The 27,209-nt window shown below is 33.4% G+C and overlaps 3 protein-coding genes across 5 annotated transcripts; 2 read left to right on the forward strand and 1 right to left on the reverse strand.

Annotated features, from left to right (window-relative positions):
• Window positions 1-6,602: 6,602 nt before the first annotated feature.
• Window positions 6,603-15,796, reverse strand: LOC108197203 (protein RETARDED ROOT GROWTH, mitochondrial). 2 transcript variants are annotated; one of them, XM_017364750.2, is made up of 7 exons: window positions 15,343-15,796; window positions 14,443-14,554; window positions 13,476-13,623; window positions 12,250-12,398; window positions 11,772-11,923; window positions 7,738-7,852; window positions 6,603-6,990 (listed from the first exon to the last, which is right to left on the reverse strand). In XM_017364750.2, the coding sequence occupies exons 1-7, from the start codon at window positions 15,672-15,674 to the stop codon at window positions 6,838-6,840; spliced, it is 1,161 nt and encodes a 386-aa protein (XP_017220239.1). In that variant the 5' UTR covers window positions 15,675-15,796; the 3' UTR covers window positions 6,603-6,837. The 2 variants fall into 2 exon arrangements, with proteins under 2 accessions (XP_017220239.1, XP_017220240.1); XM_017364751.2 differs by having other exon boundaries at window positions 14,443-14,541; window positions 15,343-15,484.
• Window positions 15,797-18,039: 2,243 nt separating this feature from the next.
• On the forward strand, window positions 18,040-18,590 carry LOC108198406 (single myb histone 6). The gene is made up of 2 exons (XM_017366161.1): window positions 18,040-18,339; window positions 18,444-18,590. The coding sequence occupies exons 1-2, from the start codon at window positions 18,040-18,042 to the stop codon at window positions 18,588-18,590; spliced, it is 447 nt and encodes a 148-aa protein (XP_017221650.1).
• Window positions 18,591-22,831: 4,241 nt separating this feature from the next.
• Window positions 22,832-26,456, forward strand: LOC108199922 (26S proteasome non-ATPase regulatory subunit 11 homolog). 2 transcript variants are annotated; one of them, XM_064082878.1, is made up of 3 exons: window positions 22,901-22,979; window positions 23,798-23,837; window positions 25,028-26,456. In XM_064082878.1, the coding sequence occupies exon 3, from the start codon at window positions 25,051-25,053 to the stop codon at window positions 26,317-26,319; it is 1,269 nt and encodes a 422-aa protein (XP_063938948.1). In that variant the 5' UTR covers window positions 22,901-22,979; window positions 23,798-23,837; window positions 25,028-25,050; the 3' UTR covers window positions 26,320-26,456. The 2 variants fall into 2 exon arrangements, with proteins under 2 accessions (XP_017223435.1, XP_063938948.1); XM_017367946.2 differs by lacking the exon at window positions 23,798-23,837 and having other exon boundaries at window positions 22,832-22,979.
• Window positions 26,457-27,209: the final 753 nt, after the last annotated feature.

Consider the following 27,209-nt stretch of genomic DNA (forward strand, 5'->3'; position numbering starts at 1 on the left):
TATAAATAATATTTTTACTTCTTAAACTCATATTTTGAGGCATTTGTTTGATATTTATTATGATTTTACTAATCCAAATGATATCCCGTCAAGATTAAATAACAAAATGATATATGAAGTCCAATTCAGTGACCATTTTGATATTTAATCCATAAAAAAATGTCTAGAGTTACTAAAAAAGAATGTTGTTATATTAGATTTTTGAAAAGATTTAGAAGATAATCCGGCATCAAGATACGATTAGGGAAGCACCCCATCTCCATTCACAAAACACGGCTACTTGCTTTTTTCAGGCCGTAACTTACAAGTTTGTACTTTGCAAGTCCCCTTATTTTCTTGTGTATACTTTTCCAACGCCCAATGTTAACGAGACCATATTAGCCTAATTACAATTATACGGAGCAAAATCGAACGAAAATTTAAAAAACAATTTTATAATTTCGATAGATTTTTCTAAAATTTTGAGTTTTTTTTTTGAATTTTTGATCCGGACCAAATAAATAAAATTATATTTGTTATTTATTTTATATTATATTATGTATAATATATTTTTATTAGATATGTTTATATAATACATGTTCGACAAATATAATTTTATTCTAAACATTAATTTATATATTGATTAACTTGCCTATTATTTTAGTGTCAATCATTTAAATATAATTATTTTTGTTGATATATATATATATCTGTAAAACTAATATGATTGATATATTATTGATTTACTATTATATATATATATATATATATATATATATATATCACTTTTTTATATTATTGATTCACTATTATTTACTATTATACGCGCGCGCACATATATATTTTTATAACATTTTTGTTAAATTATGCATTAACAGCTTCTCGATGATTCTCGATGATTCTGGATAATTCTAAAAACTTTATAAACAGAGACTCGATGATTCTCGCCGATTCTCGTTGATTCTGGATAATTCTAAAAACTTTATAAATAGAGACTTCAAATTTTCTAACCTTGTCATTCCATACCATTATATCTCTCCCCTCTCCGTTTATTATCTCCTAAAACCTCTTTTCCCTGTCTAAAGATCTTTGTCAAATAAACCCTTTTTTTTTATTTTGCACAGTGGTTGCTTGATTTGCCCGATCTTTGTTTAATTTGCCTAATTTCCTCTGTCATGACGAGCGTCTCGACTTTGCTTGATTGAATTGGTAAGATGTCGTCTAAAGTATTATTATTTTTAAACGCTAGCACACACATACATACACTTGTGATGCGATTTGATTGGATATGAATGTATCAAAAAAAAATTGATTATATTTTCTACCACAAGTCCACAACTTAATTTACATTTTTTTTTTTTTTTGACAATGCAGGCTTATATGCCTTACAACTTAGTATCAATAATTCTCGGGGTGAGCCAGAGTCGAACCCGGGTGCCCCGGGTCAACAGAGGATAAACCCACCACTGGGCTATCCAATCGTGCTCACTTAATTTACATTTTAAATGTGAAATAAAATCAAACAAAATCTGCTTCAACACACACATAGGGTAATACTCCAATACAAACTACTATGTGTGTGTAAAATGTTTGGTTCAAATTAAAGTTATCGATCGATTATGATTTAGTTTTGTTTTAATTTTTATTTAATATTGGGTTAAGATATCTTTAAGTTCAGTTTGGATATTTAATCTGCATTTAAAAATAGATCACCCATGTTTCAATACAAAAAAGAGTTAACAACTCTAAATTTGCACAATTTTTCATATCATTATGTTATGAGTTTTTTCTCTAAATGAATATATTAAAATTTAGTAATATCATTACCTTGAACTGTGAATGTTTTCATATCATTATGTTATGAGTTTTTTCTCTAAATGAATATATTAAAACTTAGTAATATCATTACCTTCATATGTGAATGTTTTTATTGTAAATTAACACACTGTATACTTTTTGTTTCAATTTATGCGCAATTGCAGTAGATAATGAAGAAAATGCTCCAATAAGATCACTATCTTATGGTTTGCGAAAGCAATTATCAACCCATATGGTGTCCCAGTACCATACGGTAATGCTCGAATGCAACAACCACAAGGTGAAAGTGGTTATTTTAGCAATAGATGGGAGGCTCAAGAACGAGGAGGTTCAAGCCTTCATTACCCTGGCAACAATACTGCGAAAGCAGTTATCAACCCATATGTTGTCCAAGTACCACAGGGTAATGGTGGAATTCAACAACCACAAGGTGCAAGTGCTTACTTGAGCAATAGCTGGGTGCCACTGAATCAAGAACAAGGAGGTTCAGGCCTCGGTTACCCTCGCTACAATAGTATTGGTTACCTGAACAATGGTTGGCAGGTTCCCAACCAAGGACCAGCAGGTTCCAGTATGCACTTGAGGAATCGTTGGGAGGCCATGAATCAAGAGCCAACAGGTGTCTTTGGAACTGCACCATATGGCTTTGAAAATGCTGGCCATATGGGTGGCATGAACAATCGATTGCACGTTCCAACCCAAGGACCAGCAGCTGCAAGCACGCACTTGAGTAATAACTTTGAGGCTTCGAATCAAGGAACATCAGGTGAATTTGGAACTGCACTATATGGTTCTGGAAATGCTGGCAATACGGGTAACATGAACACTAGAAATTACGGAGAAGGCACTAGTGGTTCCAGTCAACAGTTTGATGGAATACCCAGCGATGATGAAATTAGCCGAATCTTGCAGGACTTTGAAGACTCTGGAGGTGACTTGTAGGATTTTATAAAGTGAGGTATCAATAATGTTACATAAATGGAATATTGCAGAAAGTTAGTTAGAGAAGTGCCAACTCAGCATAACAAACTTCAGTTTCTAGATCCTTCTGATCATCTTGTATACATATCATAGCTTGTACATTTCAGTTTTCAAGTTTATGAAATGTTAGCTTGTTTCCTCTTCATTTCTGCAACACCATTGCTGTTTGTACTGTCGCAACTCTTCAGCAGTCATGTGGTTAACTGTCAATCGCTTGGTGGAGGAAACATATCATAACTTAAAGACTTGTTCAAATTAGTCACTTATCACCACATTGATGGATTTAGCATTATAATCTTTTTGAAATTTGGATGGATTTAGCATTATTATCTTGATATTACTGAAATTGCAAACACTATTCTTAGCCAAGAATCAAGTGCTTCTTTTTGTTGAGGGAGTTTATACGATTAATAATCAGCCATAATTTAAGCTGGATGCAGCAGAAAACAACTTTTTAGTTTATTGCAAATTATATGTAAGAAGATTAAAGGAAATGATTCAAGTAGTAGTAAATAGATCCCTAAGCTGAGAAGTCACAAAGGAAAAACAAAAAGGCTTGTATTTCAAGGTAAAAATGTCGGTGCTGGCAGGTCTCTTTGGAACTTACATCTGCAACATAGATGTGAAATTAACATGAACAGCACTAAAACTTTCATCATAGTCTCTGTACTCCATGTTTGTTATTGTTCCAATTTCATCGAAGACTTGATATTCTGGTCTGACTCCTTGAGTGGCACCGTGATCGACTAAACAGTCCCTATGGCTTTATTAGTAAGGATACCGGTAAATAAGCTAAATCATCAATGTGCTATACTAAAACTCTCAGTTGAATCAACTTCAGAGTCTGAATGATCAGTCACGACATTAATTCATAAGACGAGAACATAAAGAAGAATGAGTTACACAGGCTGAGGAGAGAACAATAATTTCATAAGACAAGAACATAAAGAAGAATGAGTTGCCAATGTAAATACTGTTATCCTCATATTAAAGAACCTAGATTGATTACAGAATGAATTAGACAGATATCTTGAGTAAAATTACGAGACTGGAGTCCATCAACAGACATGCACCACAGTGAATCCTCCTCTTCGACGAAGATATTCTTCACGCTGTTGATCCAATTTCATCAAAGCCTCATGAACGGAAGCACGATCACCAACAAAAGTCTTGATAAAAGTCATAGCCACCACCAGACCCTTGAAATCCTTCTTCTTATTCATCCTCTCCCCACACCGCATAACTTGACGAATAATCTTGTCATGAACAATATCAGCCTTCACATTCAAGGGCTCCAGAGCCGATTCCGAGATTGTCAAGTAAGACTTGAGCTCATTACTTGCTTCGAAGAAATCACGCCGGTCCACAAAGAGCGTTCGTGTTCCAGTAGTCACTAGTTCCTCTCCGATCAAAGAAGATGTTGGTGAGTGCAAATAGTTCTTGAGGGTGTTTGTGACGAATTTGAGGTGAATGATATTCTCTGATTTTTGACAGGTTGAATGAGAAAGAGGGTAATGATATGCCTTGCGAACTCTGATTTCTAGCTGAGTCCCACGCCTTTTCATCACTTTGCTTCCTAGACGGGCCATGCTTAATCCTCTGTATTACAATCAAGATAACCTAGTAATGTATAATTTGAGAGAGATATAGTGGGAGAGACAATGGGAGAGATTGAGACAGAGAGAGAGTAGCAGCGATTATCTTTCTTTTTGTTTTACGATGACAAGTAGCAATCAATATGGGCAATATATAAGGACACACAAACTTGGCCACTACGCTTCCTCTGTTTTACGATCAAAACTAGGGCTGTTCACGAACCGAGCCGAGCCGAGTTTTGACCGAACCGAGCCGAGTTTTAATTTTTTTTCTGACGAGTCGAGCCGAGCCGAGCTTTTTTATCGAACAAAAATTGTGTTCAAGCTCGGCTCGTTAACTAACGAGCCGAACACGAGCTTGTTCGCGAACAAATACAAGCCGAGCCGAGTCGAGTCGAGTCGAGCCGAGCCAGAAAAAAAATAAAGACAAACCGCTAGTTGACTCTTAAAATAGCTAACCAAATAATTTTAATTTTTTTGAAACTTTGTTTATATCACTAAAATGTATATATGTTAACATCCATACGGTTGGATCGGTAAGAAATATTTTTTAAAAAATTGAAACACTAATTTAGGATTAAACACTAGTTAGCGGTACTAGTTAACCTTCTACTTGACTGTTAAAATAGCAAACCATATAAAATTATTATTTTCCGAAATTTTGGTTACATCACTAAAATATATATATATATATATATATATATAAATTATATGTTGAATTCTGAGTTCAATAATATATATAAATTATAAAAAAAAACCCAAAAATATTACATTTTTTCGAGTTTTAACGAGCCGAGCTCGAGCCGAGCTCGAGCCGAACATACTAAAAGCTCGGCTCGAGCTCGTTTACTTAACGAACAATTTTTTGTGTTCGAGCTCGAGCTCGTTAACTTAACGAGCCGAGCCGAACGAGCTCTTAACGAGCCGAGCTCGAGCTTGTTCGCGAACAGCTCGGTTCGTTAAACAGCTCTAATCAAAACCAGATGAGGATTTTGATACAATACGAGAGAGAGAGAGAGAGAGAGAGAGAGAGATTTTGTTGTCCTATGTGTAGCTGTAGTTCAGAAGTGCTCTTCCAGGAAACTTGGTCACTACGTACGTATTGTAGGCTTATTTGGAAACCTCTGCCAGTTGTTTGAAGTTTGAACTACAGTATATCGAAAAACTTTTTACAACTGATTTAATTTTACGGTAAAGAGTGTTTTTATATTGGTATAAAATATATATTTTAATTAGAAATATTTTTATTAATTAATATGAAATTGAGGTGAATTCATTATTATATTTTTAGGATAGATTCGGGTTACCTAAAACTCTTACATAAATCTTTCTTTCTACATGTTATAACAATAATAATACATTATTATATTATTATATTAAATCTTTCTTTCTCATGCCAGCAAGATAAAACAAGAATCAATAACAATAATAAATCTATTCTCAAAAAGATAAAATAAAAAATAACAATAATAATTAGAGAAAAAGAGAGAAAATTACTTTTGAAATTATTTTAGTAAATTAAAAAGATCATCTCAACTGTTCCAGAAAAAATTATCAACTCATTTATTTCATTATCATGTGATGAATCTCCAAAGATAAAACGACACAAAACAATGTGTCATAGTTCGATGATGCTTGTACAACCGTATCATAGTTCCATGATACTTCACATCGAATGTCACCCAATGTGACTTTATTTCCTAATTTGTGTAGGACCTTTTTATCCATTACAACTTAATATCATAAATAGCTATTCATCACAAACATTAGAATTTTTTTCATATTGAGGCCTGAAGGGAGTAATTCTAAGAATATTTACAACTAAATCATAACATAGGATGTATGAATTCCAACTATTCTAGATATTTGTAGATATGTGAACATTCAATTTCGAAATATTATTTAAAACTTATATTATTCTAGTGATTCAGGACGCTCCATATCATTGTTCGACTTATTTTCAATTTTTGAATTATGATACCAAATCATCTCCACAGCCTTCTCTTCCCTTTTACTTTGATGCAAATCATTAAAAATGGAAGATAACAAATTGTTACAAAAACAGAGTCTGATAAATGAATAGTGGTTAAGAAGGAAATTTCCAAGAACAAGCGAACAAGAAAAACAGTCTACAAATGGTTAAATACGGGAACAAAAAAAATGGTTTTTAGAATATCACAGACATTGCTTGTGGGATATTTCCGATTTCAGCCAATGGTAATGCAGGAATTCAAAAACAAAAGTTAAATTCCGCAACTTGAGGTCTGCAGAATATACACATCACAATTATTTGTAACATGTTCATTTCTGGGAAATGCACAACCCAAAACTATGATCTGTACTACTTACTATCAAAAACTAGGTATAATAAACTATATCCAGTATATATAGGAGATATTATCATATTCTAGCTAATAAATACCTATATGTCGCAACTAATTTCTTTTCTTCAGATCTCTCTGTTTCAGAGAGGAAATACTGTTGCAATTGCTGTTGATTCGTGAACAATCTCATATATTCCTATAACATTCTCAATAGTCAGCAATACTATAATGCACCATTCCAGCAGGTCGGACTTCCGGTTTTGCAAGACTTCTTGAAGAAAATGAATGTTGTGCTGTCAAAATTAGTAACACAATTAAATGGTGAAATAGAACACATCAAGAAAAACAAAATATAACCAAGTTTTGGATTAAAAAGTTGCCCTACATTTTACTGTCTACATTATAATTAAAAAATTTAAATAATTCAGAGCTAATAGAAACATAATGCACATGTCTTTGGGTAAGGTAAACGGATATATTATACTCCCTCTGTCCCTCTAGGTAGTTTACCTTGAAGGACGAGAGTTTGGCACGCATTCTAATGCTCCTTGAAAACATAGTTCCGTAACTTATTTTTTATTTTTTTTTCTTTTGATAAAAAATTGATGTTTGAATATTTATACACAAAAAGAAAATCTCAAAAATAAATTACAGAACTATGTTTTATAAGAGTCTTAAAATGCGTGTCGAACAGTGAAAAAAAACTGTAAAGAAATGAGAGGGATGGAGGGAAGAGTGAATTAAGGGTCTGTCTAGTGTGTGCCCATGGGCACATGCTAATTGCTAAGCACTAAATTTTATAAGTTTGGGACATTTTGATTGGTGTGGTTGTATATGCGGGGGGTCCACCATTATTAAGAAACTACAACCAATCAAAATGAGTCAAACTTGTGGAATTTGGTGCTTAGCATGTGCCCATGAGCACACACTAGAAAAACCGCTGAATTAATAAAGAGGACACTGTGAATATGTATGTTCACAATCAACTAATTCAATATTATAAGTTGTATTACTAGCAATTGAGGGACCTTTTTACGTACCTCAACAAATTTCAGTTTGAAGTCGAGGTTTCCAAACCGTTGTGTGACCTCGTATTCCTCACGTAGGTATTCGTATATTTGAGCATATTTTGCATCTCTCCAAGCAATCTCTGATCTAAATAATGTAAGCACATCATTCAGATGTTAATTATCATGCTCTAATGCATGAGATATTACATTGTAATTCATGGTTCAAGAGGCAACAAATAATATATACACATGAATGTCAGGAACGGCCTGTCTTAGTTGCAGTACTTGCTAATAGTAGTTGTCAGGATTAGTAATTAGCACAATAGTACAATTTAGTAAGGATAGTTGTGTCATTTCAGTACTAGAAGTTAGTTATAGCTGAGGTTTGCCTATAAATACTTGATAAGCTTTGTATTTCCAGTTATGTTGAATATGAATATGAAAATGGAACTTGTTCCACAATTCTCTCTCTCTTCTCTCTAGGGTTTCTCTCTCTCTAGAAATCTATCTTGTTCTTTAAGTTTCTCTTCTCATCTAACTCTGATCTATCTGAACTCTGCTTCTCATCTCTATTTCTGCCTATTTCTTCTCTAATTCTCTATTATCAAGCTGTTACCTTACTTATAAACTCAGAAAACACCGAATATAGTAACAAAGCTAGGTCAGAACTCATCAGTTCCTGACAAATTGGTGTCGTAGCTGTACAAATCGATCAACCACTGCTTCAATCATGTCGTGCACATCAATCCTAGCCGAGCGAGACTAGAAGTGTAGTAATCGCAGTAGCAAGTCAGAAACTTTGTTCTCAACAGTTCAGGTTCTTTGTTTTTATGTCTCTCTCTTAGATCTGTGCATTTCAGTGTTAGTTTGTGTTGATTCACTGTCGTTTAGAAGTCATTAGTAGTTGCTTGTACTTGTTGTCGAAGATAATCACAAAAAGAAGGAAGTTACATCTGAGTTGGTAAATTGGAGATAATACTACTCTGTTATGTCGAATTGCCGTTACTGTGACTTGAACTGGACTGAAGAGGTGATTCATATCTGTGTTGTTGGCACTAAGAACATAAACAGAGGAGAACATTAGTCTAGGTGTGATTTTCAGAAGTCACTCTTGTGTGTAGAGAATCTATTTGTGTAAGTGTGCTTATAAGAGAAATTGTGTTTGATAGTTTTGCTGTTGGTGTGTTGATCTGCAACACTAGTGGAGATTTGTGTTGTGAAAGAAGGAATTACTTCTAGTGTGTAGTAGTGGAGGTAATGCTGGTGAATGGAATAAGAAGTAAAGGTGTAGCAGTGAAAAAAAGTAATCACTGGAGGAGTGTACATCAGGTGTTTGATTTCTGGTCTCAACTAGTTCAAACTGTTGTTTATTGAAGTTAAATAGTTTCCGGCTCTCATTTAGATAAATTTAGCAGTTCCGATTTGAGAAAAATCACAAAAATACTAGATCTATCAAGTTTTCTTACATTCCAGAACTGTAGCACTCTGTTTCTTGTAGTTGATCAGAGTTGAACTGGTTGTGAGTTGATATTCTTGGAACTAGTGGAAATTCTAGAATTAAGTGGCGAATTGAATAGTGGCCTCTGTGTGTTTGTGTTTGTACTGGATTTGGTGGAGTAATCTGCTGTGTAGCGAAGTACGAGAAGTTTTAGTTGTCCTGTAAACATCTTGTTTGATTAAGTGACTGTGAGGTGATCAGGTTGATTGTGGTTGTACATTGTGGTTGTACTGAGAAGTTACTACTACAAACAAGTCGTTAACTAATTGGAGTAATGGAAATAGGAAGTGACAGGGCTTTTAATGAACTCTCGCAAGAAGTTCAACAGCAATTTCTCTGGTACAGAGAACAATCCAGTAGGAAGTTTCAGGAATTGGAGGATTTAGTTGCTTTGGCTGCTCAAAAGATTGAGTTATTGGAGAAAAGGAAGGCTCAGAAGAGAAGAAGACCTAGATTGGCAAATCCTTTTGCATCGAAACAGGAACCATTGGATTTACATTTCACTCAATTTGAGGAGTATACTGATCAATTGAAGGAAACCAGGCCACTGTTTAGGATCACTCGGGAAGAAGAGATGTCTTCTCCAGAAAATTCAGAACCAAGCCCAGAGGAAAAGTCTGAGATAATTTCTGCAATCTCAGAATATCAGATTGGGGATTCTGTGCATCATCTTGAGTTAAGACCTCCTAAGTTTGAAGGTGCTAGAGTCTTCGAGTCATCACATGATTGTGAGCATCTTGTGGCTGTTGAACCTATCTATAATGATGATCCTATCTATGATGAAATCTCATGTGAAGATAAAGAAGATTGGCAATCAGAGGAAATCATTTGTGTAGCTTTGGACCTGGAGGATTCCTTTAAGCCCAAACAGAATTATGACGACAATTCTGCTGGTGCCAAGGTGTGGGAATGTATTTCTGACTCTATGGAACCCTCTCCATCATTTTTTCTTTCTGCAGTTGCATATCTGCCTAGAGAGGTACCAGATGAGGCTGGTAATGTTGGAAACTTATCAGAAAAGCAGGATAAACTTTTTGGTGTAAACAACATGTTTGATTGTTCTTTGGAGACCAATTTGTTCGACAAGGATACCAAAAGAAAGACAACAACAAACGAAATGGGAGATGAATTGAATATCTCTATCACAAAGGAGGGAAGCAAAGAAGATAGTGACATGAAGTTATGGTTCGCTGGACAAGATGATATGACTAAGATTGTAGATAGTTACAAAGTTGAGAAAAGACAAGGTATGAAATCTTGCAGTTTTGGTAAGGAAAACGTGCTTATCTTTGATCCTGGTGGTCAGGTGCAAAATAAGAATTCAAAAGGTGATTATAACAAGTTCAAAGATGTGATCTGGAGTGAGGTGAAGCTAGAAGAAGCTGCTATTCAACTCCGAGTTGGGGGTCAGCTTAGACATGTGCAGGAGGTTTGAAATTCTTGGCAATAGATCAACTATCGATGGAACCTTCTCAGTTGCAGAGGAAGCTGTTCATTTTTGAGGTTAGGAATCCACTTAGACAAGGCCAAAATATTCTGAAAGTGAGTGATGGATTCGATCGAATTGTAAGTGAAATCAATCAGCAACACGTTGATACTGTGGGAACTAGGATGATTGCACTACCCTACAAGTATGAGTATGTGGTACTGGAAGAATGTGAACTGGAAATGAAGAAGTCCATGAGTCCTGAATACCATCAAGCCTCGAAGGCAAGTGTTACAATATACATATTTGATCCAGGAGGAGATTTAAGTTGTCTCCAAGTTGTTCTACTTAGTGTTTCGACTGGTACTGAAGTGCAAGATCAACCATGAGGACATGGTTTATTTTCAAGGAGGGAGATATGTCAGGAACGGCCTGTCTTAGTTGCAGTACTTGCTAATAGTAGTTGTCAGGATTAGTAATTAGCACAATAGTACACTTTAGTAAGGGTAGTTGTGTCATTTCAGTACTAGAAGTTAGTTATAGTTAAGGTTTGCCTATAAATACTTGATAAGCTTTGTTTTCCCAGTTATGTTGAATATGAATATGAAAATGGAACTTGTTCCACAATTCTCTCTCTCTTCTCTCTAGGGTTTCTCTCTCTCTAGGAATCTATCTTGTTCTTCAAGTTTCTCTTCTCATCTAACTCTGATCTATCTGAACTCTGCTTCTCATTTCTATTTCTGCCTATTTCTTCTCTAATTCTCTATTATCAAGCTGTTACCTTACTTATAAACTCAGAAAACACCAAATATAGTAACAAAGCTAGGTCAGAACTCATCAGTTCCTGACAATGAAGGTGCACGAAAAATAAAACATATACTTCTTTGTTTTGCAATTTTAATCATACAGATTTAGATCAAAATTTCATACTAATCAATTAGACCCACTTAGCATTCTAAACTACTACAAGAAAACTACTAATCACAAATTATTTTATATCTCAAAATGAAACAAAGACAATTTTGATTATATTCCTGACAGAGGAATTATAATTTGAGGCAACACTCGTCAATACTTAAACATAGCAGATGTGAGAGTGTCAAATCCGAAAAAAAACATTTGCATTCCAAGAGGGATTACCTGTCAAAAAGACCGACTCTGAGAATAACATCGGCAAGATTTGAATTGGCCTTCCCCACAAGTTGAAAAAGCTTTTTCCTATCCATCGTAAAAGTACCAGTTTTCTCCATCCCACGATTGATTCCGGCAAATTCTTCAACCATGCCGTCAACCTGAGGAGTGTTACAGAAACAGGAAGAAGTTATAGAGAAGCAGGAAGAGGGAGGGGAGAGGGAGAGAGTGAGGGAGCGGGTGTGGGGAAGGGAGGCAGCGGGTGCGGGAGAGGGAGAGGGGGGGATCCCCAACCAAATTTTGTGTTGCAAATAACCAAATTGCAATAGCTGTCACAATGGATACATTTAACTTCAAATACCCATTTGCAGTTGATGAAATCTAAGAAAACAAAGGTCCACTGTAAACTCCAACTATTTGTATTTCAAATCTACTGGATACAGTTTATTTTGTAGTCCACTTTCACTTAGGTACTCAGGTATATTACCTGTGAAACAAAATAATCCAGAGCAATACTTTGTCCAAGCACGCTACCAATAATGCGTATACTGTCAATGTCCAGACTTTTTAAAACAATGTAGTCTGCCCCTCCCTGCATGTCCTCAGATAGGTGTGGTTTCTCCTGTACAGCATAATCTGTGTATAGGACAAAATAATAGAAAGGATGAAGCTTTTTCAGAGAAATAAAAAGGTTACACCTGTCTGCAAAAACTGCACACTGTTTAATGAATTGCAGATGTTGATACTAACGTATAGCATAATAAGAGAAAAGAAGAGAGCAATCGGCAGTGACCAAACACATTTCATCAAACATCATGAATATTAGCAATATGCACACTTGGTGAACATAAGTAAATATTGCGGCTTGCACTAGACATTTTGCATTGGCAAATTCAATCCCCCATAAATTTAACAATAAGGAAAGAGAAAAGGAGGAACTTTAAAGCTGACTGCAAACTGTAATATAAGCACGATATATCACTCCTTTTTCATAGACGAAAATTTTCCTACTGCACCCATGGCCAGGCATCTCTGAGTTCAGAGTTTCATCAGCAGAAGACATCATCAACTCCGACACACATTTCTTTAATATTGATATCATAGTCAACTTTCTTGCCAAAGGTAAGAAGTATAAACTTACAGTCTAATAACTGTTCCTTAAAAAAATTACTAGATACATTTGAAACACAAATATAACTTATAAGCACAGGAAACATTAGCAAATATATGTATATTTATTTATACACACACACACACACACACACACATATATCGAATTTCTGGTGTGTGCCCATGGGCACACACTAACAACCACTTTTTAGTTAGGTGTCAAGATTTTTATAGGCTGCAGTCTCATTAATGATGGACCCCCTGTATGCACAAAAATCTCCACTGATAAAAATTTGTTACCTAAGTAATAAGTGACTGTTAGTGTGTGCACACACTAGAAAGACCTATATATATAGGCACAGAAAACTTACTGCAGTATTGCAGGTCAAAACATCTATGCTTAAATGGGTCATGACCCACAGATCCATGTCCAATGTTGGGTGCAGTTATCATTTATGTAAATGTGCTCTATGTGTAGTTCAAATATAAACAATGAGAAAATACAATAGAAAAAAAAGGAAAAAGTGGGCATCTGAAAGTTCATGAAATTCAATTGTGCAAGGAAAAATACATTCACTGGAAGGTCTGCGTAAAGATACTGACCATCTTTCCTCATCTCATTAAGTAATCCGGAAGCATGCTTTTTGATGATTCCGATGTAAGATTCAACTTCATGCTCCTCCATGTTGAATAAAACAGCAGAACCATATTGGTATACAACCATAAATTGACTTGAGCTCGCTTTCTCTCCCTGTACCCAAACATTTACAACAACTCAAAGGAGAGGAGGAAAATATTGTAGGCTTTGCAGCATCATGCTAATTAATTGTCAATTTTACTCTGCACCTTCATTTCTGCTTTATGTATGCAACTTTTTGAATAATTAGCAACTTAATGAAATTGCAATATGATAAACACATCTAGATTTACCTAGATGTCAAGTTTGACCATCTTTGTCTTTTAGCTGCCAAGCTTAGAAATTATTATGTCAAATTCTTCAACTTTAATATCAATGAAGTGTAATTGAATAAAATTAGTGTACCCCTAACATTGTAGTCAAATGGAAATATTGAACCTCATGTTTTCCCCAGACACAAATTAATCCATCCCTAGCTTTGTAGCCCAGTGGAGACCCCACTTCTCTTGATAATTCAAGTCTAAGTGGAGACATGTGTAAGTGTTTAAATTTCTGTAATTGACTTGAACACAAAAGAACAAAGAATTTAATTTACATGACCCTCGTTGTAGTTGAAAGATGAACATTTATCCCAATATATTTTCTTATGTTCTAGACATGTATCTACTAAACTAAACAAAAATGAGCTGCAACTCAGGCCACTGAGTCAAATATTCAGCCTATGAACCCCCATGTGCAAGAATGAAAACTCTATTTTACAGTAGGTAGTTATGGTATTTACTGAAAGAGTTTAGGTTGTATATAAGTGTCAAGTGATTGATGTAGAGAAAAATTGATGAGAAAATCATAAGAACAATGATGTCCTAAACAAAACACAAGAGGAAGAAATAAAATATATTGATATATGAGGGTACAGTGTTTCTTTATCCTTACCGTAGAATTTTTAGAAGAATTGCAAAATCTTAGAGCAATATAATTTGATGAGCGGGAGCTTGGAGGAACAATATAACTCAAATGTTCTGCCTGCATGCTCTTCAAATCAATACTGTCAAAATTAAAAATCTGAGAAATTCAACCATAAGGAACTAAATTATGAAAAAAAAAGGGGGTAAGGTGAGCCCTGTAGTGTAAGACGTGAGGATATAAAAACATGAAACCAAGGTAGAATCAAATGCTACATCTATGTAAATGTTTATACCAGCAGAATCAATATGTACCTAAAAGTACTAAAGAAATAAGGTCTGACCCTGCTTTACGTTCGGAAATATATTAAGCATATCTCATTTTGATTAAACCCCCCTACTTACCTATGCATCAATATGTTACACATTCAAATACTTTTGTTCTTAGACACTATTGTCTCTCTTTACTAAGTGCAAAAAAATAGGAAAAGGTATTCTTAATCCCAATTAGCAATATTAGAGTTAACTGTACATACCCAATCCAACTATTCCATCGAATTCTGAACAGAAACTACATATATATAGCTAACAGATTCCCGCATGACTTCAGAATTGATATAATTACAGATCTGTGACATCTGTCTCGCAATAGTAGACCTTATTTAACACAAAGCTTGTGTCTTTCTAATTATTCGAATCCATTACACATCACAAAGAAATACTTATCTAAACAGCACACAAACCCCCATTCGTACTCATTAATATAATCCAAAAAATTCATCATCTGCCAGTTCATGAGTTCAAGCATCACAAAAGTACAAAACAGACTAATCAAACACAAAATCAATCTAGCAGCTACCCAAAAATCATAACTAGCATAAACAATACATATAAATCCCGAAAATTTTAAAGTATCAAAAAAAGGGGTTACCTAGTAGAGAGAAAGAAAGCTCTGACAGGGATCTTTTCAAAGTCTTGATCTTTAATTGGGTCATTATAATCAAGATTATGAGATGGGTCACACCCATTTTCCTCAAATTCATCTTCATAAAGAGGGGTTGGACAAGGGACAGCAGAAAATGACCTGAAATTGTAAAACTGAAATCTGGGTACTTGTAAATTACAACAAGGTTGTATAAGAAATGGGCTACTATTACTGAAAAGAATTAAAGGGGTAGTCGTTGTTGTGTTAGAGACTCGGAAAGATTTAGAAGATAATCTGGCAAAGCAAGATATGATTAGGGAAGCACCCCATCTCCCCATTCACAAAACACGGCTACTTGCTCTGTTTTTTCAGGCCGTAACATATAAGTTTGTACAGTATTTGTAAGTCGCCTTGTTCGTCTTGTGCATACTTGTTAACGAGAGCGTATTAGCGTAATGCGTAATTACAAATACGGCCGAGCTAACTTGAACAAAAATTCAAAAAAGAACCTTATAATTTTTTTTATTTTTTTTTTGATAATGAGAATGAATCTCAACGAATACGATTCGGCAATTCGCCGTGATAATTCTTTCATTCAAGAAAGCTTATCATCTAACCGTCGGACATGCAAGATGACCGGAGAAATTTAGACAATAAAACTTTAATGTCCGAAAAGAAAATCCGTCTTCTTCCAAGCATCCTGAAAATATAAACAAAGGAAAACAGAGAAATATAAGTCGATATATATAACAGATTATATATATTATAAAAAAATAAAAGATAATATATCCAATAATTAAGCCAACAAGGTGGCACAAAATTGCAGCCAACAAGATGGCACGTAATTACCTCTTACAAGCCAAAAATATGCCATCAATCAAAGCCCTCCTATAAATGGTACAAAAATTAACCATCAATAAAGCACAATTAACATAATAACTGAAAATAAAGACATATACAAAAATTTCAAAAAAATTTCATAACACAAAAGAACCAGCTATAATGGATAAAGGAGATACTAAATAAGGAAATTAAAACTATTATACAAATTTCAAAAATCTGTGCAAAACATTAATTAATCAATATAGTTAATATAACAATTACTAAAAAGGGTAATTTCAAAATTTAAAAAGTTAAACATAGCCACACACTAATTAAGAAAAAATTGCATGAAACAATTTGCCTATATTACAACCAAAAAAATTAAAGAAATTGAATGCAGATAATCAAAATAATAAAATTAAATACAAAACTACAAAACTGAAATCGTAAATTAAGCCATAATTTTAGTCAAGAAAATCACAACCGCGAACCACCGAAGAACCACCGTAGAACCACCATCATCTAATCGATATCTAAAAATTCTTAATAAACAATGTTAACACTAAATCTGTCGTAGTAACATAGAGTACAATTTTACGCAAATTAATAGCAAACTGCAATGAGTATATTTATAAAGTAAAGACATTAAGATCTGATGCAAAATCTAAATTACCAACGGATCATATAAACAAGTAATATGGTGAATTAGAAAAAGTACACCTTAGTTTTGTGGAGTATATTCACACAAAAAGAGTCGTCTTCTAATTCTGATCGGTCCTTTAAAAATGTCTTTCTTTTTTCGCAAATTCGACCCGGTTTGATGTATAGAGAAACGCAAACTCCACTCCCTTAATAATCCTTGACTCGGTCGAATGATTTTGGTGGGGGTTTGGAATTGCCAGATCGTTCTATTTTGATTTAGTAAAGCAAATGCTATATAAAAATTAACGAGAGAGTAGAGAATATTTACATAGCCAATCACCAACGTAAAACGGAGGAGTTTCAATAGTAGTCCTTTCGATTAAGAACCTTATAATTTCGGTCCAGTTTAATTTAGAATTTTCTATTTTCTATTTTTTTGAGTTTTTGATCCGGATCAAATAAATCAAATTATACTTGTTATTTATTTTGTATTATGTGTGTACTATATTTTTATTATATATATATTAAGTTATGCACTAGCAGCTTCTCTATGATTCCCGATAGTTCCAAAGCCGCTTCTTTATAATTCTAGATAGTTCCAAAATCTTTATAAATAGAGACCCCAGATTTCCTAACATTGTCGTTCCATACCATCCTATCTCTCGCCTCTCTTTTATCCCCTAAAACCTCTTTTCCCTTTCTGAAGATCTTTGCCTAATTCACTCTTTTTTATATTTTAATTTTGCACAATCGTTGCTTGATTTACCTGATCTTTGGCTAATTCGCCTAATTTCTTTTATAATGACGAGCGTCTCGACTTTGCTTGATTTGAACTGGTAAGAAATTGTCCAAAATTAACTTTTAAACACCAGTACACACATACATACACCGTGAATACATGACTTGTGATGATTTGATTGGATGTAAATGTGAATGTTTTATTGTAAATTAACATACTGTATACTCTTTTTTTTTTCAATTTATGGCAATTGCAGTGAATAATGAAGAAAATGCTCCAAGATGGATTAAGATCACTATCTTATAGTTTGCAGGTTAGATTTCATTCAATCTGTTTAGTACATGCAAGTGAATGTTTTTTGTTCGTAAATGATATGTTGTTATACTAGTTGTTTTTAGTTAATTATTAGTTTCGACTATATTATAATTCATTGTTTCCTTTTTGATGTCATTGGCTAATGGGTCAGGGTCATCATAAGTGGACTGCAAGAGGAAATCGCCATGAGAGATGGTGTAACCAAACACGGTGTTGGAAAATGGCGCATAATTCTCAGTGATCCTGAGTTTAGCATTTGGCGCACAATTCTCAGTGATCCTGAGTTCAGCACTGTGTTGGTTCAAGCCTCGGTTACCATGGCAACAATAGTGCGAAAGCAATTATCAACCAATATAGTGTCCAAGTACCGGACTGTAGTGGTGGAATTCAAGTACCACAAGGTGCAAGTGGTTACTTTAGCAATAGCCGGGAGCCTTTCAATCAAGAACGAGGAGGTTCAAGTCTCGGTTACTCTAGCTACAATAGTACGAAAACAATTATAAATCAATATGGTGTCCAAGTACTAGATGGTAATGGTGGAATTCAAGGACCAGGTTCAAGTATTGGTTACCTGAACAATGGTTGGCAGGTTCCAAACCAAGGACTCGCAGGTTCAAGTAAGCACTTGAGGAATAGTTGGAAGGCCCTGAATCAAGAACCAACAGGTGTATTTGGAACTGCACTATATGGCTTTGGAAATGCTGGCAATATGGGTGACAGGCACCAACTGTATTAGAGTTTATCGTCAGAGAATGTTTCTCGGAGTTTGTCAAATCTGGTTCTCAAGAGCTGATTGATTATAATCAAAGAGATATATTTTATAGAGATTTGTAGGTTACATGACTTTAGTAATCAGTAGCTATCAGTTATTGGATATTTAATCTAATGCTTAAATCATGTTTATCATATTTGTAATTGATAGGGTAGTTGTGCAGTATATAAGCACAGATTAGGTTTACATTACAGAATCATGTTTAAGAGAGTTTCCTTAGAGAGAGAACCCACAGAATCCTTACCTTATTTGTAGTATTAGGTAGGGTTCCGCATCAGAACTTAAGTATTAGTTAGGGTTCCATATTTACCTTGAATATTGACTCCGATTTGCAATTTTTAAAGTCTATAACTTCTTCTTTTTATTGGAAGTCCACAATTTCTTTGAAGTAAATAAATTATTAGTTATTACATAAATACAAGAATGCATATACCAAAAAATTATTAACTATTACAAAAATACAAAAATGCATATACGAAAAATGAAAAAAAAGAGCCGATTGTAATTTGATGGCTATAATTTTTACCGATTTTTAAATTAGTGATTATAATTTCAAATTTAAAGATCGGCGTCTAAAATTTTTGGTGAGATTCAAAATGATGGCAATACTTCAAAATTTACAAACCGATGACTTTAGTTTATACCGAATTTCGAAAAGATAACCGTGTCTTAATAATTTAACAAATATATAAGGTAAATGAAATGATAATATCGTAAACTTATAGAGAAAGTTATTAAGTTAAAAAATAATATTGATGTCATGTACACACATAAATAGCTATTTATACGCCAAAATATTATTCAATTTAAACGATTTTTCTTCAAAATGTAAAATTTAAACTATCTTATTAAATCGATTTTGGAATATTAAATTTAAATAATATTATAATCGTTATCAAATCAAAGTTGATGTGAATACGAACTTGATAACCTTTTAATCTTAATATAAATTTACGTGTCACCAAAATATTTTTAAAATTGGTAAATTACTTTTTCATATGATATTACTAAAGTTTTATATGTTGAGCTGAAAAAATAGTGCCACTCTTTTTTAATTTGACTTAAATCATTGTCACTAATTTATAAATTTTACTCCCTTCCTCCCAATATACATGTCTTTTTTGATTTTTGATTAGTTAAATTGATTATATTTTGACTGATATATATATATATATATATATATATATATATATATATATATATATATATATATATATATATATATATATATATATATATATGGGAAACCGGTCCACAGCCACCGGTGGATAAAGACCGGTTTCCAGCCACCAAATCATAACCACTCGTTGCTGTGATCCTACGGTTGAAAAAGAGACTCCTCGCAATGAAACATTGCAACCCCGCAATGAATCATTGCGGGTATACATGTCCCCGCAATGAAACAATGCAACTCCGCAATGAATCATTGCGGGTATACAAGTCCCCGCAATGTTTCATTGCAGGGAGTCTCTTTTTATTCCCTGGACCCTTTTACCCCTCCCTTCACATATTATATGCCTTGTAGAGTTTATTAAATTAAATTGTTATCATTTAACATTTTAAATTATATTAAAAATATTGTTAAGATTAGAAGTGGTGAGAAAATTTTAATTTTTCTTAGTACAATATATGAATAATTTTCTATCTAATTTCTATATATTTTTATCTTATTAACTATTTTATGTCTTTTTGCTATACGAATAATTTTACTTATTTTAATACTACTGCTTGTTTCTTAAATATATCGAACATATGTTTGAACTACATAGTTCACATGCTCTTTTATGGTTGATTAACTTTTTGCAGTTAAAGTTGAATTATTTTATTACAAATTATTCACTTTTTTCAATTCTATTTTGTACTGGTAGTGTTTTCAGATATACTCGAAAATATTCAAATCAAAGATAAATATCAAAATTATGAATAAACATCACTTAAATTGGTTGAATATTCGTAAGAACACATATAATTAGTATTTTTGCTAGAATTTAATATTTTTTGATAAATTATTAACTTTTTCCAATTCTCGTTTGTACAAGTAGTGTTTTGAAATATATTCGAACAAATGCAAATCATTGATACTCAAACAAATACAAATCAAAGAAAAATATCTAAATTATTAATAAATGTTATTTAAATTAGTGAAATATTAGTAAGAACACATATATTAATATTTTCTAGCTAAAGGAGAATACATTCTTACAATTTATTGAACTTTTTAAAATATTTTGAATAAAACAAGTAATATTATTATCCCCGCAATGTTTCATTGCGGGGATAGTTTACATAATTTTCATCCCCGCAATGAATCATTGCGGGGTGTTAAATTTGATTGAAAAGGTGGTTGGATGAGGTGGATAGTTTTTATTGCAAAAAGACACCCGCCATGTTTCATTGCGGGGCGTATTTTATTTTAAAAGATACCCGCAATGAATCATTGCGGGGGGTATTTTTTTACTTCATTTACACCAGTTTGATACCCACAATGAATCATTGCGGGGGATATTTTTTTACTCCAAAACAACCAAACAAGGATTCGAACATTGTACCTTGCAGTTTCAGGACAAGTAATGACACCAGTTTGACAATAGATGTTTTTCATTGGTAGTCGTCCATTAGGAAGGAGATATATAACCTTTGAAATAAAATTCAATAATAAATAAATTTTACTATATATTGAAATTGATAATGTAACTTAATTTTATTTCTTATTTAATTAATAATATAAATAATTTAATTTAATTAATAATTAAATTAAATTAATTTTATATTCAGGTATTTTAATTAATATTATACTTTATAAAATTCAATTTTTATATTAAAATAATTTAATTTAATCAATAATATAAATAATATAATAAATAAATAGTTTAATTATTTAAAATTTAAACAAAAATATTTTTAATACAAATATTATAAAAAATAAATTCACTTCAGTTACAAAGTATTGCGAGATGTTAAAAATATATATTTTATATAAATAGTTTATAATATTAAAAGTTTAAATGAAACTATTTATTTTAATATAAATAATATAATAAATAAGTAATTTATATTATTTAATATTTAAAAGAAAATATACATATTAATATAAACAATATAATAAATAAATAAGTAGTTAATATTATTTAAATAAAATATAGATGCATGTGGCAGAAGGGTACTGAGGGTATGAATTTTTCACCAGGCTTCCCGCAATGTATCATTGCGGGTAACTAACACCCAGCAATGAAACATTGCGGGTCAATACCCCGCAATGTGTCATTGCGGGAGTTAATTACCCCGCAATGTTTCATTGCGGGGTTGCAATGTTTCATTGAGGGGATTCCTTCTCATCCAACGGCTCAGATCTGGTGGTTCACTATCCAACGGTGGCTGTATAACAGCCCCCAGATATATATATATATATATATATATATATATATATATATATATATATATATAATATTATATAATTGAAAAGATGTAAAAAAAATATCATTGAAAAGTAAATCCAACTTATTTTAGTATGTAACTTTCTATTTTCTAAAATAATGCATAAATATTTTAAATAATTTGATCAAAAATTAGTAAATTTGTAAAATAAAATTGAGGAGGAGGGAGTAAATTGTAGGTTTGGATCTGAGTAAAAACCTCTACCTTGATTACCGATTTACAAATTTAAAACAATAGCCATTACTTTGAAATTGAGAAGGGTGTATTGGATTGAGATTTTAAAGCATTTTTTTGCATTCATGAAATCCGAGAGTATTTGATTGAGATTGTTTGAAATCCATTAAAATCTTGAGTTATTCAATTGGGATTTCAAATTATGCTACAAAATCTGGTGGTATTCAATTGGAATTTTAAATTATGCTTTAAAATCCGATGGTATTCAATTGGGATTGTTTAAAATCCATTAAAATTTGATGATATTAAAATGCTGATGGATTTTTTTTTCATTTCATAAAATGATGGATTTTGTGGCATTTTTCACTGTATTTTAAGTTTTTTTGAAATCCCACCAAAATCAATGGGATTTTGAAACATTGTACCTAAATCCTATCAATTTTGCGACATTTTATCAGGTATCCGCAAAAAATCAAAATCACATACAATCTATTAAAATCCATAGACTAAAAACAATCTCTTAAAATCCCAATCGAATACAGCCAGTGAAACTCGCCTCAAACTTTTATCCAAAATTACAACTTTACTGAGAAAAGAACGATAATTCCTCGAAACTTGTAGAAAAAGAAAACAAAATATATTAGCAGCGAACAAAGAATATAAACAACTACTACGAGTCGAGGCTCGAGCAGCGACAACTGATCTTTCTGCAACTGCAATTCTCCGATCTATTATTATTCCAAGGTGCGGCGTTCTCCGATATCTATGCTTACAACTAATTGTATCTGTATATCTTTCGTTTTGAGGTTTCAATTTTGCTTTGCTACAAACCCTAGATTTAGTCATTCATCTGAAGCGTGTAATTAGTGGTTGCGCTGTTCTCTCTTATTTTAGTTGGTTGTATGTAGGCGAATGTTTGATCTTAATGTGATGTTTTTCAGTATTTTTGAAATGATTGTGTGGTTAATTATGTAATTTGTTGTTAATTAGTTGAAGAGATTGGGATTTATCTGATCTGTGAATTACGAAGGTTGTAGTTGTTGTGTTGAAATTAGATGCTGAAGAATTTGGGGCTGTAACAGAACTAGGAGGTTTTTGTGATGAAACAGAGATTCCGATAAGGTTGTTTCACCATTAGGTTGTTTACCCCTCTATAATTGTATAATAGTTGGAAAAGAACATTTTGTGTACCTCAATTTTACAGAATTGTGATCTTAATACATGTGCGAGATGTGTGCTTTGGTCTTTCGAGATAGATTTTTGTATTCCAGGGGCATGTCATTTATTAAACCTTGCTATTTTTATGATTTGTGTTATATGACTTTTGATAGATTTTTAAACATAGTATTTCCCACAAGGTTTAATTAATTCAGATTATTAAAATTGCAAATTACTCGCGTCTTTGTCCTTTGAAAACTGTAATTGATTTAATGCAAGTCTCTTCGAATTCACTGGTTGATTTATGGAAAACTGAGAATTATGCTTGAAGTTTGCCTTGCACTTCGATTACTCTTTAGCTTCTAATAAATTGTCTTTTGATGCTGTGGACTTTTTGATTTCAGGTAGCTGATTAATATCGGTAACTGTTTCTTATCTGTCATTGTGAGTTATATTCGGTTCTGTGGGACAATTTTAGCAGTTAAAACTTTCCTATTTTAATGAATTTTATTAATTTTTGTAACTTAGACCAGGAAATAGTGCTTACTAGGTACCATAATTCAGTAGTTTTATTGTTATGATTGCCAAGCTCAGTAAATAATTAGACATTAGTGTCAAGGTGCCGAGGAGGCGATCAAGTGTCTAGACAGTGAACTCCTAGGCACCAATGAAGCAATGAGGCACTCACAAGCTGTTTTGTTGCTTACTCCAGGACATTAGAAACTTATATATCTGATGATGAGGTTTACATTTAATGGCCACTGATTGCAATCAAATATTCACTTGACTTATCTTTCTCAATGGGAGCTGATTTAAACCACTTAAATAACTGTATATCGTTCCATTAAATTTATTGAAGAAAATAACAGAAAATATGATAAAATGGAGGTCATATTATGATGTGGCAATTTTAGGGTAAGTATTTGACAAATAAAACATAAAAATAATGATTAACTTAGAACAGAAAGTATCAGTTTCGTCACTTTTTTGAGAAATTTAACAGGGTGAAATAATGGTGATATAAGTTGGTTTAAACGAGCTCCCATTGAGTATCCTGAGTTAAGTGAGGTATCATGAGACATCTGAGTGCAATTAGTGGCCATATATAAACCCCCTTCAATGATAAATTGAAAAGGTTATGTCTACCACATACATTTTACAGATCAGACAAAACCAACTATATCCTGTCTGAAGTTTATGCATCTGCGAGGTTTAATATTTTATATTAACTTTTCTGCTAATTGTAAAGTTGTTACTTTTTTAATAATTGGTAGCTTTCATGAGATTCCAAATAAGTAAAGAGCTTAGAGTTTTAAATTTGTACTATTAAGTAGACAGTAAGAATATGACATAGCTTTTACTGTGAAATTTTTAGCTTGGCATTTTGGCTATGTTATAACAAAACCCCTGTGCACTTATGGCATTCTATTATGGCATTCTATTGGTAGTTCTATAGAAAAAGATAGCAGTATGTTGCATCTTCATAAATTTCACAAAGCTTGAACTTGGAATAAACATACCAAGGGGGCAGATAGTGTTATTAATTATAATTGAACTTTATATTAAAAATAATCTTCACAGTGAAGATGAACGAATGTTTGCTCGATATTTATCACTTGATTATACTTGTACAGACTTTGAATATTGGAAGGGATTCATGGCATCATTTCTCCCAGCAACAACTGAATCCTTGATTCAGGCTACAGAAGCCAAAGCTGCACCTGAAGCCATTGCAATTCTCTACCGTGTACTTGATGACCCTTCATCGACTTCAGAAGCTCTAAGAATCAAAGAACAGGCAGTCTCCAGTCTTTCAGATCTTCTTAGAGAACAAAGTAGGGCTGAGGAATTACGGAACCTTCTGACTCAATTAAGGCCATTCTTTTCCAAGATCCCCAAGGCCAAAACTGCCAAAATTGTTCGTGGAATTGTTGATACTGTAGCTAAAATACCTGGTACATCTGATCTTCAGGTCTCCCTTTGCAAAGAAATAGTTGAGTGGACCCGTGCTGAGAAGCGTACGTTCCTCCGTCAACGTATTGAGGCAAGGCTTGCAGCTCTTCTGATGGAAAGCAAGGAGTATTCAGAGGCGCTAAGCCTTTTGTCAGGTTTGATTAAAGAGGTAAGAAGGTTGGATGACAAACTCCTGCTTGTGGAGATAGACTTGCTGGAGAGTAAGCTCCATTTTTCTTTGAGAAACCTTCCCAAAGCAAAGGCTGCTCTCACAGCTGCAAGAACAGCTGCCAATGCAATTTATGTGCCTCCTGCTCAACAGGGAGTTATAGATTTGCAAAGCGGGATCCTTCATGCAGAAGAGAAGGACTATAAAACTGGTTACAGCTATTTTTTTGAAGCTTTTGAAGCTTTTAATGCACTTGAAGACCCTCAGGCCGTTTACAGTCTCAAGTATATGCTTCTGTGCAAAATCATGGTCAATCAGGCTGATGATGTAGCTGGAATAATATCATCACAAAAGGTGGGATTGCACTATCAGGGCCCGGAACTTGATGCAATGAAAGCAGTTGCTGATGCTCATTCAAAGCGTTCACTCAAGCTTTTTGAGTCCGCACTTAGAGATTTCAAGGCACAGCTAGAGGAAGATCCTATTGTCCACAGGCACCTGTCCTCCCTCTATGATACTTTACTGGAGCAGAACCTCTGCAGGTTAATTGAGCCTTTCTCAAGGGTCGAGATCGCTCATATTGCTGAGTTAATTGAATTGCCTGAAGAGCATGTTGAGAAGAAATTGTCGCAGATGATCCTTGACAAGAAGTTTGCAGGTACCTTAGACCAGGGTGCTGGATGCCTCGTTATTTTTGATGACCCGAAGTCTGATGCAATTTACCCTGCAACATTAGAAACCATTTCTAATGTGGGCAAGGTTGTTGATAGCCTCTTCACCAGGTCTGCTAAAATCATGGCCTAAATGTAGTGGCTCAGGGAATACTTTATTTCCCCTGTGGTTTCCTTTCGCATTTGCAACATTGACTTGCTCAAATGTATTACTACCAGAATTTTTCTTGTGATGTTGCTTTGGAAGACTGAGTCACTTTCATCATTGAATTCTCGGACCAAATCTAGCATGCTAATCTTTAACAGCTCCATGCTTTTGTTATGTTATCCGTTCAGGATATGACTTGCATGAAGTTATAAGGAAGATATTTGTGATTGGCTAATAAGAAGTTTAAGTAAGCATTTACAAATTATTGGGTTTCTATTGTCCCTGAGACCCTGGCAGGTCGTGGTTTAATAGCTATATTTTCATGCAATCAGAGTTTAAATTCTGATCTGGTGTAATTGTCTCTTATCTATGGGTTTTGAATTCTTAAAGCTTTCATTCACCCACTTGACCAAGATTTCATGTATTCTGTCTTTTGTCGATTAGACGATCAACCAAACCAGCAAAGCCAGCCCTTCTGACAATGTCCACCCAATGCAAATCAGCAAGCCCTTCTCTTCTTTGATATTACCTGTCCAACCCGAAACGGGTAAAGTGGAGAGGAGATCTATTTTAGTTGTAGTCTTTCATTCTACATTGTTGGATAACAACTAAATAATAATTTAAATTTCAAACTTATTTTGTTATTTATGTAATGTTTAAGAGTGTAATCACTTAATAGTTAACATATTTCAATTTTGACAAATTTAAAAAGCATTTTAATCGTTCAATCTGCATTGTTAATCGAAAAGTATAATATAACAAAAATTAGGATCATCTGAAACATCAACAGTCATGCACCTTAACATCTTCAAGATAAATTGAAATTATAGCATCTGCAATGAGTTATAGATGCAATAATTCAAAAACAAGTATAT

Source organism: Daucus carota, chromosome 8 (assembly GCF_001625215.2).
Source record: "Daucus carota subsp. sativus chromosome 8, DH1 v3.0, whole genome shotgun sequence".
NCBI classification, from domain to species: domain Eukaryota; kingdom Viridiplantae; phylum Streptophyta; class Magnoliopsida; order Apiales; family Apiaceae; genus Daucus; species Daucus carota.

Excerpts from the sequence above, each read along its gene's own strand:
- LOC108197203 (XM_017364750.2), bottom strand. The coding sequence starts at position 15,674 with ATGGGGAGATGGGGTGCTTCCCTAATCATATCTTGCTTTGCCAGATTA. Across the intron at positions 12,399-13,475 it reads TAATGAGATGAGGAAAGATG|ATTATGCTGTACAGGAGAAA; the intron begins GTCAGTATCTTT and ends TCCTATACACAG. Across the intron at positions 6,991-7,737 it reads TCAAACTGAAATTTGTTGAG|CACAACATTCATTTTCTTCA; the intron begins GTACGTAAAAAG and ends TAATTTTGACAG.
- LOC108198406 (XM_017366161.1), top strand. The coding sequence starts at position 18,040 with ATGAGAGATGGTGTAACCAAACACGGTGTTGGAAAATGGCGCATAATT. Across the intron at positions 18,340-18,443 it reads CGGTTACTCTAGCTACAATA|GTTCCAAACCAAGGACTCGC; the intron begins GTACGAAAACAA and ends AATGGTTGGCAG.
- LOC108199922 (XM_017367946.2), top strand. The coding sequence starts at position 25,051 with ATGGCATCATTTCTCCCAGCAACAACTGAATCCTTGATTCAGGCTACA.